This window comes from Rhodnius prolixus, unplaced genomic scaffold, assembly GCF_049639745.1.
Source record: "Rhodnius prolixus isolate KJV_2025 unplaced genomic scaffold, Rpr scaffold_4, whole genome shotgun sequence".
Classification (NCBI taxonomy): Eukaryota; Metazoa; Arthropoda; class Insecta; order Hemiptera; family Reduviidae; genus Rhodnius; species Rhodnius prolixus.
The window spans coordinates 10,652,834-10,665,521 of record NW_027411614.1 but is presented as its reverse complement, the minus strand read 5'-3'; the positions used below and the strand labels follow the sequence as shown (position 1 = coordinate 10,665,521).

At 36.7% G+C, this 12,688-nt stretch overlaps 1 protein-coding gene across 2 annotated transcripts in view; it reads left to right on the top strand.

The window, feature by feature from the left end:
- Window positions 1–1,855: 1,855 nt before the first annotated feature.
- The window catches only part of LOC141455356 (uncharacterized), an 86,685-nt gene continuing 75,852 nt past the window's right edge, over window positions 1,856–12,688 (top strand). For both annotated transcript variants that reach the window (XM_074130344.1, XM_074130345.1), the window contains exon 1: window positions 1,856–2,379. In XM_074130344.1, the coding sequence (XP_073986445.1) occupies window positions 2,280–2,379 (100 nt within the window). In that variant the 5' untranslated portion in view covers window positions 1,856–2,279. The remainder of the gene's footprint in view (window positions 2,380–12,688) is intronic.

The following is a 12,688-nucleotide window of genomic DNA, read 5'->3' as shown; positions in this document are numbered from 1 at the left end:
AAGATGGTCTACTCGTCATACACCTCACGGTCGGTACTAAGAAACGTTCACCATGCAACTCAGCGCCTACTTCTCAGGATCATGCAAAATGGTGTAACGGATACTCGAGGAGACATTTCTCAAGTGGGCCACACACTCCATGCACTGTAAAATATTTGTGCTTTAAAAACCTCAAAGAACCCAAATTTTGTTGGAAAGCTCAATGATATGTTTAATTTTTTTATTTCACAATAACAATTTACTAACACCAAAGGCCTTAGACTGGGTATCGAACCGAACACCACAAAACATCTAACCCTTCAGGGCCTTGCCTCTCATAACCGCCCGTATATGTTACGCCTAGTTATGCCCTAATGTTCCCAAAAACACTGATGGGTTCGCGCAATTGGAGAGCCACCGCACAAATAGGACAATAATCACGTAGGATTATTCTACCCCCAAAAATGCTTGTTTTTAGAGGAGTGTACCTTATTATATTATTTTAATCTAGTACATCTCAGCATATGTTTCAGAGAATTGATCGCGGATCAGCACCGGTTTGAGGGCGTTTGAGGTTTAAATATCTGGGAGCTGTTCTCACTAACAAAAATGTGGTAAGCCGAGATATAGAAAGTAGAATAGTAGCCGGAAATAGGTGTCTGGGAGCGCTAAGGCGGACATACTATCGTACAATAGATCTCTTTCAAGAAAGTCCAAATTGACGATCTACAAGTCAGTCCTTAGACCTGTTATAACGTAAGGCTCGGAATCGTGGACTTTGAGGCATGCAGACGAATCGAAATTGAACCGCTGGGTATTAAGAGCGGTCTATGGGCCAGTGTGCCAAGATGGAGTCTGGAGGTGCCGAAGAGAGTTGTACGGGGAAGAGGATTTAGTGTCCGTCGTCAAGCAGGGAAGGTTGCGTTAGGTGGGACATGTGCAGAGGATGGAGAGCGAGAGAGCACCACGAAGAGCGCTGGAGGGTCACCATGGAGGCAGTAGACCGAGAGGGAGATCTAGGCTGCGTTGGATATGTGATGTGGAAGAGGATCTCCGGGAGCTGAATGTAAGACAGTGGAGAAGGAAGGCGTTGGATAGAGGGGCTTGGGGCCATGTGCTGGCGGAGGCCAAGGTCCTACACGGGCCGTAGTGCCACAGTTGAGTTGAGCGGAGTTGATATCTCAGCAGTTAGGTGACTTTTTGTTAAAACGAATTGAATTCAAATAAGAAGACAACTTATCGGCGATTCCATTGTGCACATTTATGTACATTACCAAACTTCATCTACCTTAGAGGAATCACTGTTGACTGCGTCAGGAGCTCTTTTTTCAGCTAGTCTTTGTTATATTAGTTCCAGAAGTATATTCTGCTGCGCGAAGTAAAATACGGGCAAACTCTGGAAAATTGACTGGTGCTAAAATTGGCGAGTTCTAAAAGAGGAAGAAGAAATTAATTATTTATTGAAGCATTAATTCTTAACATGTGTTGTCGGAGTGAGCTGATTTCTTTTTTAAAAAGAAATCTTTAGCGTTACTTGGAATAAACACAGATTAGAAAAAAATATGTAATTTAAAAAAATACAATAAAATAAAGGCAGGTCTTTCTGGCTGGTAGAGATAGTGGGAGAGAATTGAGAGAAGAGTGATGCTGCGAGCTGCACACTCTATGAATAAGGGAGAGAATTGAAAAGTGTGGTGGGGGCAAAGTTGCGAGTGAGTGGCGCGTGCGGCTTGGCACTGGGAGCGCATTGTGGCGGGGGCGGCACTCTCACTTCCACTCTAGCTCTCTCACTCGCACTCCCACAGCCACATTGCTCTCTTTCTCTTCGGCCACCGGGCACCCCCTCCTCCCACTACAGCCCGCCTTTTCACTCCAACCAAGTGTGTGTGCACAGCCGAGAGAAGCGTGGTGTGTCGCGCCGAACCAACACTGATAAAACTTCCATACAGCACTGGAGCTCACTCTGGGCCCCCGGCTTTAATACACAACTCGGCGAGTTTTATTCTTGTGCGGAGTTCTTTATTCTTAAAAAAAAAAGACCGAGTGGGGAAAAAACCGGTGCAGTTTGGTTCAAGTCGCTACAGCATATCAATGTGCACAAATCTCCGCACTAGTTTGGCACTGATTGTTGTACCAAATGTCATAGAAAATATTTTTTCCCTGATTGGTCAGTGATTTCTAAATTACCCCCCTCCTCCATACCCGTGTCTTAGTCGTCAATCCGGGATAAAGCGAAATCTGCTCGGCTTTCTACGGAAATAAAATTGTATATTCGGATTTTCATCTTCTTTAACTACCGTATGGACTTGGCACCATTGGACTACAGACTGCGAGCTCTTCAGCAAGCTCATCAGTCTGCTACCGACTCTGCATTCACCGTGGTCCATCCTAAGCATACAGGTAATCAGAATCATCACTAGTATTTTTTTTCAAGATCCCAAAAGATTTTGAACTTATCTTCCCGCAATATCACTCTAATTTTAAAAATTGATTTTACAACATAAATACGTGCTTGTGATAATCTTAGCGAGTATAGAATAAAAATTATGAGCCAAGGCTGTGAAAATTAAAAAAATGGTACCATACTATTGTTGAGTTTATGTGTGTTCGTACCGCTAAAAAAAATCTACAGCATGGACTTTTCTACATCAACAACGTTCCTAAACCTTAAAATTAATTCTAGTAAAAATACTGATACTGGAAATCTCCAAGCTACAAAACAACTAGATAAATGGTCTATCTGTTTATTCATTGAAGTATTTTACGATAAAAATAAATTGTAATTGATGAGTACAGTACGTAAGAGAAGGACATACTTTTTAGTTTCAATTTATTGTTCACTTCCATGCATTAACTGCATCAACATTAAAAAAATCCTTTTTTTTAAACAAAAAACTAAAAATTGCAGATTGCAGAAAAAGTAAGATCTATGATTGGTTTTCAAAACTGATTGATTTTGCTTTTTTGTCAAGATAATTGTTGTGTGTAAAGAACTGTGTAATTTTTATTCTCGTTTGAACAAAACAAATAAAAAATGTAACGATTATAAGAACCTTAATTGATTATATGATTAAAACTAATAATTATTGGATGCAATCAACAATTAATTGATTCACCTTTCAATTTATTACAAAAAAAAAAAGAGTGCAAATCCCTGTTTCTGACATTGTTCTACTTTGTTCTATTTAATTAGTCAGTATTTAATATATGTCAGTATTTAATAGAGTATTCAAATTTATTTCTTTTTTCAACTTTTTCAACTTTTTCTTTTCAATTCATTTACTTTATTTTATGAATCACTTTTAGTTTCAATGAATTCGGTGATTAGATAGAGTACTAAAAAGAAATTTAACTACTTATTAAACCCTATTTTATATTAATATTTTTTATTGTGAACATACAATTATAATTTTGATTTTTTACTTTGATTTATTGAATGAAAAGAAATGATATTTTAAAAAGATTGTATTCTATTGGCAGTGTTAGTTATCATTTGATTTGTGACTTTTATTTAAAAAAACAATTACCGTTTGAAGTATTCATTCAAAAATTTAAAACTTTATTTCTTTAAGAATTATTTTTAACCGCCTTTTTATGTTCACATATTCTTAAAAAAAATGAGCGTTTAAAATTCATAGATTCATTCATTCTGACCGAGAATCGATTAGGAATAGATCCAAAACTGCGCCCTTCGCTGATCTATTCTTTAAAAGCTAGCCCCCAAAAAATGGTCATTTTGAGCAACTAGTTTTCAGTTAAAAAGAAACTAAAACTTATGTCACTAACACAAATTAAAACAAACAGATCAATTAATGCTAAATTGATTCATGGATGTAAGAAATATCAAATTTTAGACTAAAGAAAATTAATTTTGAAAAAAAAGAAACACCACTATCGATAACAGTATATTTTTATTTAAGTAGTTTAATTAGCATAGACAATTAAGGAAGCTGAAAATACAAATATTTAATTGTCATTAGAGGAATCTAAAGTATCCTCACAATGTCAAACTAACTTATTTATTAAATTCATCATTATTCGTTGATTTCATGAATTTTCGTCAACTATGTGTAGAGCGAGAAGGAAACATAAGTGAAGTCGAACACCCTACTCTAAACTGGATCATTCTATCTCTGATGCTGGCTGAATGTCCGAAACTGCCCAGAAACACTAAGGAGTGTTACGATGAATAAGATAAACGATATTATCCAGAATTGCCTGCATATTGGGTGACGAATTAGGTTGTATTATTTGGGTTTATCCAGAGAAATAATTTTTCGCTCGCATTTTTCTTCTTCTTGGTGTTATCGGAAGTTTCGGATAAAATTAATGATCAGCTTCAGCGATTTGTGCTTTAAGCAGTTTACACTTTTCATTTTTAATTCCGTATTGGGCAAATTTATTTTTAGGAAAGATTTTTATGTTTAGTCTTTCATTTATAACTAAAATTCTTTATCTAAACCAGCAATTTAACATGTCTTCTTTTAGAATAAACAATTAGCGTTGGCTTGGCCACTTATTACCGTTTATTGACTCTACTTCATTTGGAGAGGAGACGTCAAAGCAAGTGCTATGTATTGTTCTTATTAAGTAGCTCCAACATTTGGTCAGTTAGCGCAATTTTCTTAGCCGAGCTTATTCATAATATTGAACAAAGATTAAATATAATTTTTAATTATATTACTTCCATCTGGGCGTAAGAAGTAGAGCTGTGGTGTTAAACCGAACGCAATAATCTCCAAAGAATTCGATCACTTCAATTTAAAATACTATCTTCCACAGTAAACGCTTCTTTTTACGCCTCTAACCGGACTATACATAACAGATCTTAACATCAAGTTTTTTCACACAAATGGAAACTTCAAGCTGCAATCACTCGCCAATCCTCTAGCTCAAAATCTTCCTTCTAAACTGAAATTCCAAAAATACGTCTTAAAATACATTGAACCCTTCTCTGGTGAAGAGACTAACTAATAATCTAATGTTTTGGAGTGTTCACTCGCTTATACCTACTTCTATTCATCGATATTATAGTTACTTTTAGGACCAAATCGCTAATTATTGCTGAAATAAACAGAAGAGAGAAAAAAAATTGTCTTACTTAAATAATTTATAGATAAACAGACTTATCTGGTGATGAAGACAAGAAATCACGGCTTGACTTTTAGCTGTCATTTAAAGCACAAAATTTCTAATTAGCTAGAATTCTGAAGAGTGAAGAATAATGTATACTGGGCATGTTACCCAATTGTTTTCGTTGCAAAAGGTTAGGTGGCCAATCAACTCGGCCTATAAGATGTAGGATGTTCAGGAAACAGAGATCAATTGTTGGAAATGCGCTGACAAATTCGGCCATTCACCAAAATTGGACCCAATAATAAGGCCGTTTTGTCCTTCATGGCCGAAGCTTTATCAGGACTTATTTTTGATAAGTGAGGGCTTTAAAAGGTGGTCCATTTCTTGGAAACCAAGGACAATGATTCCAATTATGTAATAAATACACCCAACATAGTCTTAGCTATCGAACTCGAAATAATTGGCTGCATAGATATGATCATCAAACAATTGCCTATGAGCGGGAGCTCTTAGTTGATTTCATTAATCAGTAACTGTGGTGTAGTAAGAAAGATAACAAGGGAAACGGCTATTTTATACGGCTCTCCTCGTGCTCATGAATATTAGCTACTTGAAGGGAGAGTTATTTTTTCATCTTTTTTTTATTTGGATTTATTGCCCTCTAAGGGAGGGGCCCTTTAGCCGACCAACCACATCTCTATCAAACCCATCATCCAATTTCATCATATTTAACATCCTCACTACCAAACTATTGGTCTGCCTGTCTAGTAATCCCAAGGTACTACTCTTAACTTCCAAAGTTTAGTATATTCTAAATTACAAATCTCTATGAAAATTTTCCATGTAACTTCCTAAGGGAAGTTTTCTTTATGGGATGCGTGAGTTTTCTTTTTTGAAAGGTTGAAAAATTACTTTTACGAGGATTGGCTGAAAAGTAATGCACATATGCTTGCCTAGCGCGAACGAAGAGCTTGAAAAAGCGCGCGAGGAGGCTTTTGGAAGTCACATTTCCCCTTATTATGTATGCGCAGTTTGAACTCGCTGCGTTCAGCCAGTGTGTTTTTAGACGCCGAAGTATGGACACTTGTACTGGTACTATGTCACTGCGAGATAAACAGCGTGCTGTTATCGGACTTTCTTTTGAATATTGTGATAGGGGACGAATCATGGGTCCATCATTACGACACCCAGAAGAGAAAAGGCAGAGCACTGAATATCGACATGCGTCTTCACCTCGGCCAAAAAAGTTCAAAACACAATCGTCCACAAAAAAAAAAAAAATTCCTCTGACTGTGTTTTGGGATGCTCAACAAGTTTATGTGACGGATTTTCTGGAACCAGGGGCAACGGCAAAATTCTTCTCGGTACGTACAGACTCTAAGAAAGCTCCAATGTAGAGATTATCGTGTTAAAGGCTGCTTGGCACCAATAATCTTGCAACATGACAACGCTCGTCCTCACACCTCGCGCGGCGAAACTGCAGAGGCTCTGGAAAAACTGAAGTTTGAACCAATTCCACACCCTCCTTATTCCCCGGATCTTGCCCCCAGCGATTTTTATTTGTTTCCTCTACTCAAGAGAGACCTCAAGGGTAATCACTACTCCTCAGACGATGAGGAGAAGACAGCTGTCAATTCCTGGATTCATGAAAAGTCAAAAGAATTCTTCAGTGACGGAATGGAAAAACTTGTTTCACGTTGGGAGAAATGTACTAGCGTTAATGGTGACTACATTGAAAAGTAATACATAATTGTGAAGCTTAAGAATTGTACTTTAATATACTTTAAAGTCCAATTTGATAACACTTTTCTTTCCCCCTCTCCTAGCATGTGTGCATCACTTTTCAGCCAACCCTCGTATTTTCTTCGGAATTTTTTTGTTAAATGTTATCCAGAATTAGGAAATTTTAGTGAAAATGCATTTTCTATTAAGGAATACTGAAAAATTGGTTGGGAAGTGTAATAAAATCCGTTAAACAAGAAAAAATGCAAAACAATGTTATCTGTAGTAATCCAAGGTTTCTCAAGGTTAGCTCTTTATCTTCCCATAATTTTTGACCCAAAAAATCTGAGATAGAACATCACACGGCTTATAAACCTTATTAGATGATTCAAAGACATTATTTTTCTTTGGTTTTTAATTTCAAAACGTTTGTATTACATAAGGGATGTTTAGAATTTAAATGTTAAAGTCGCGCTACAGGTGTAGGACACGATTACTTGAGATTCACTGCGTTCATTGGCCGCACATTTAGCTATATTGGTAAAAAAAATAAAAGAAAACTGAAAGCTATTTCCGGGGGGAATCAAGGACAGTGCATAATGTCCGCTCCTAAATTGCATACTCGCGTGTCCGAACTGGTCAACTTCACCACTCACTTCGTCTCTCATCATTGTCATCATCAACAACAACAACAACAACGAGACTAGTTTTTAATCATTTACAGACATGAAACCTGCCCCCCTGTATTGGTTATCCTTGTCCATGGCGAGAGGGCGCATGCTTGTACAACCCTCTCATCATTTCGTTGTTAACTATAAAATTATCAACTATCTGTCTATATATATTTCTTTCTCTTTACTTAATAATTTTACAATTGTTCATTAAGTGCAACAAGTAAAACAGGATATATGTACAATAAGTATGAACGTTGACTAAGCGCCAACGCAAATACACTATCTTGATTTCTTGAACGGCGGCCATCCCATGATGTCAGCCGTAATAGGCCCTTAAGTACTGACTCTCTGGATAGCCGACTTCAGGCATTCAGATGGTAGCGCGGCTAGCGGTGCCTCAAACGTCTAGGAGGGTTTGTGGGAAGATTTGAGGTTGAGAGAGCTTGGGTAAGTGGATTTGAATGAGGGGATAGCTTAGAATGAAATTTTAGGTAACGGAGTTTGCTTTAGCGGAAACGAAGGTAATTTTCAAGTCGTTATGGATAGTAAGCTTTGAAATGTAAAAGGGAGCATTGACTATGGTACGCTCAGGATTTTGGACTGTAAGGATTGAGGTTTGTGCGTTTGGTGGTCCCATATAGTTCAAGTCCGTAAGTCCAAATTGGAGCTAGCAGAGTGTTGTATAGTTGTCGTTTATTTTGTAAACTGAGTTTGGAGCGTTTGTCTAGTGATTTCTTTAGCATTCTGTACCTGTGATTCATTTCAGTTCGTTTTAGTCGAGTATAACGGTTCCATGTCAAATGTTTGTCCAGGTAGCGAACTAGAGAAACAGCTGGGAAAGAAATTTGATTCAGATATATGGCGGGAAGGATTTTTCAGTTTAAGGTGAAATTAATGTTCTTGGATTTTTTTATGTTTAAATAAGAATTTGACAACATTCGTTTTTGGAATTTTACCGCTTTATTTTCTATTTACTTTATCTCATCCTAGTGAGAGTGTTTTGGGTTTAAGGAGAGTTTTCTGAAAACTCACTGTTACCAATTTCCGCCCCATGTACACTAAAGTAGTTTTTTAGAATTGGCTCCTTTTGTGTGAACTCAGTGAAACACAAAAATGAAAAATTGCTGAATGTCCTCAATTGATATTTTGGCTTAAAAGGTGACAATAAAGGTTTTGATGAAGATCGGTTAATAAGAGGGGCCCCCCAAATAGCTCTCAATTTCATATGCTCATTGCACAGTTCTAGATCTAAGGTACCAAGCGGCTAGAGGCGAAATTCGTACTAAGATGTATTGTGCTACTTGGTTCGATTTCCGGTCTGGTCCTTCGATTTTATTTAATGGTTTTATCTGAGAAATTAGTACTAAATTGGTAAGTTAATGTTTACTAGCTCATCTGCCCACGTTAGATACAAATTTTGGTACTTTGACGTAAAGCCTAGCAGAAAAAATTAGGCATTTTTCACTTTACTTTTTACTTCTAGATCTAACTTTTATTTGAAACATTATTTTAGGATAATTTTTATTAATTTTAGTCAGTTTTAGAGAAAGGGTTTGATTTAGTTCCTCTCTGAAGGGCTAGTTCGTGTAAGACCTCACTAAGGGTTCATTAAGGCAAAATTTGAAATTGAAGAAAGGCACCCAATTGGAAATGCCACTTTGCTGAGTTTGATTTACAGTTTTTAAACATTATTTTGAAGGTTTTAGAATTAATTTTCTTTCAAACTTCGTAAACTCACTAAAAAAGGTTGAATCTATTACTTACTAGACCTATTAAAACTGCCCGGTTGTGGAGGATTGATCCTCAAAAACTACTCCAAAAACGTTATATTGGAAAACACCCAACTTAAGCCATTTCCTCTTTAAATATTCTAAGGGAATATTGACTTAAGAGAGATTCTGTAAAACAACAGAAACTATTTATGGTTAATACTTGACATCGAAAATCTGGTCGACCTCAGCAGTTCATCTAGAAGAGAATAAAAGTATAAGTAAATTACAAAAGGCGCCTCACATAATTAATTTAAGTGGTGGACAACAACCGTCATCTCTGTGTCAATCTTGATTCCAAATTAGAAAACATAAAGAATAAAGTCAACTAAGAGAGGAAGTTAGTTTGGGAATATTAGTTGACTAATGCGCCAGTGGAGCGTGTGCACGTTGTTGAGCGAGCGAGCATACAGGCGGCCACTGAGTAGTGACAAGAGACAATTCTCACTTAGTGATATCATTTGTTAGAGATTACAGTGTTTGTTTAGAAGATTTGCCTTGATATGCCGACTCTAATCATGTACGCACATCATCAAAAATTATGTTGGTGAGCAGAACAGAGATAGAGAAGACCTTTACAGCTTGCCTGCTATATTGGAGGGGGGTGGGTGGAGAGGACACTTTCAACAACATCTACCATCACTCAGTGCTGCCAACAGTTAGTCATCAACACGAAAATATTACTTAATATATATGTGTGTGTTCTACTTAATAATGGACTGCCCGCAGCGGCACGTAATTCTTTCTTCGTCAATTCTGTTGCTGTAAATTATTTTCTGACATAAAAGGGTATAACTTATTCCATTACTATTTTCATTAGTTTGAATATTTGGCAGTCAGAAGTAAAAAATTAAAAACAATAACATGCAAGGGAAGGGATTAGCTATGCGGTTAGCATACTGGACTCCCACGCGGAGGTCCCGGGTTCGAATCCAGCTGCTGACCCTTAGATTTTCTCTTCCTAGGAGCTTCTTACAGCTCACTGTCCGGTGATGGACAGTGTTGTCTGTAACGAGAGAACACTGTCCGGAGGCCGGCAGTGCACTGGAAAAAGCTCCGGGCGCTAATAACCTCAGCTAAAAAAAAAAAAAAAAAAAAATTACATGCAACAAGTTAAACTAAAATACAGCGTTAATTTGCCAAATAATCTACAAAGTTAAATGATTTAAAATAGGCTAAATTTTTTTTAAACCACTAGATATTTGTAAAAAACAAAATTTTATTGGGGAATTCCGCAATACGACCCATCACAGAGTATATGATGACCCCAATGGTGCTAGGTCAGACATCTTCCCTTAGGTGAGGTCCTCAAAGGGAGTTCTAGGAGGAGAAGTGAGACGGCTCTCAGGGATAACCCATTCCCTTGGGCAAACACAATCATCTCTACCAATTTTCGTCCCTAAATATTCTGAAAAAAAATTAACGTGTGGCTGTGTCATGGACACGGCCGTGTGTTGTACGTGAACACGTTTACGTAAAGGGTTATATTTTTTATATAAAATATTTTTATTTATGTATTTAGGATGAAATCAAGGAAACAAATCGACGATCGAACATAATCTATGCCTATACAGTCCGTTGTCGATGTAGAAGCGATTTCATCATCCATTTGCATAATTTCAACCGCCCCAGCTGCAAATGTACTGACACCGTCGTTGATTCGCTCGGCGCATTCATTCTTTTACGTTCCCGGCACAGCTCGGTCATATGGTGTTTTATTATTACCATTCGATTGTTCTTGAGAAGCCCTTTCCAACCGTATACGATCTCTGTATTTGGTTTTGGCTTTTCGACGCGTATAGGCCGACATTATATATTTTTGATAATATTTTTTTATTCTAACACCTTATTATATTCACTGTCACTATTTTACACTAATGTTTTATATACAATCGATAGATTGTGACGACAGCTGACGATTAAAACTTAAACGAACATCGTAACTTCTGCGAGTCAAAAGTTATACTAATTGCTAATCTCGATACGCAGCAAAATGATCTCAAAATGGCGGCGCTTCCCCCTCCACCGCGCACGATACGTCACAGTCCTCGCTTATCGTAATGAATTCTTTGATCCTTTAGCTATCCAGTGGTCTAATTTAATTTTGGATGTACACGATAGATTCGAATCTATAATACCAAACTGGGATCCCCCGATTTTGTTATCATTAGGTTTTTTGGATTGCCTCCATATGATAGCAAATTTAAAGATGTATTCACGTCAAAAGTTCTTCAAAATTATTAAAGAAAGGATTCTAAGTAAAGAATATTCCGCTTCAACACATGTTAACTATCTAGGAACTCCTGGGAGGTAGACAGAAGTTAGGATTAACCGTTCTTTAGTGCAACCTACGCCACTCCTAAACAATTAATGTTTACGCTCCTCAGAATTTTTTAAGGATTGGCTTCCTCCTAAATTAAGGAAATCAAGCACTCACAGAAAATTTTAGAAAGAAATCAGAACCAACATTTATCGAATTTATAATTAGCCAGCGGGTTTGGTAAAACTGAATAGTTGTACAAGTCGATCACCTCTGCAGGCCCTATGTGATTATGTGTTAGTTTTACTTGTTGAGTGTACAGTTTGTGATTGGCTCTTGCTTTAAATTAGGGATGTTGAAGAAGTTATAGGTTAGCGGGTTAACGATTCCGATTCGGGTGCTAAAACTTGGACAGAATTCTCAAAATCTACTATTAATGTGCTTCATTTCAATGATTTGAATTATGGCGACTGTTCAAAATCCTGCGACCAGAACTTTCAAAAATAAATAAATAAAAATTTTGATTATTTTCATCGTAGTATCAGCATTTTTATTGTTTCCCCCCCCAAACTAAGTAATTAGAATTTTTAAGTCTGGAGAAATTAAGATTTGATAAATTCATCGGAAAAATAAAATCGATTATCATCCAGTCCTAATTACTTTATTTACAAAAGACTAAAAGAAAGAAACCGAATGATAATCGATTAACAGCAGCAAGTTACCAAGTCTAAATAAAAGAATAAGACCATGTTTACACTTCATGCTAGATAATGCACAACTCTTTTATTAAAATTTTTACAGCAGGTAAGCTAATTGATCAATTACTAATTACTTTGGACGTGGTAAAGTCATCAGCTGATAATGGAGGGGTAGCGTTAATAGAGTACTATTGTACTCTGCAGGAATGGGGAAAGGAAGTTTCCGCTGTTGACGTAGTCCACCTGATGAATAAATGAAAGTTTGGCCCACAGTGTTTAGATAATGTAATACGTGAAATTTATTACTAACAAGCTTACCAACATAAACAATGCAGTTTTAATGGTGTTATTACTGCAAATGATGAAAGAGAGAAAAGATGTTACTGTATTAAGAAGAAAAACAAGTTGGCTAATCTGTCCCAAAATTTTTAGCAAAAAATTAATACAATTACTAATGTTAATTATTGAAAAATAATTTCGCAAGAGATTAAATAAAATTTAAATTTGTTG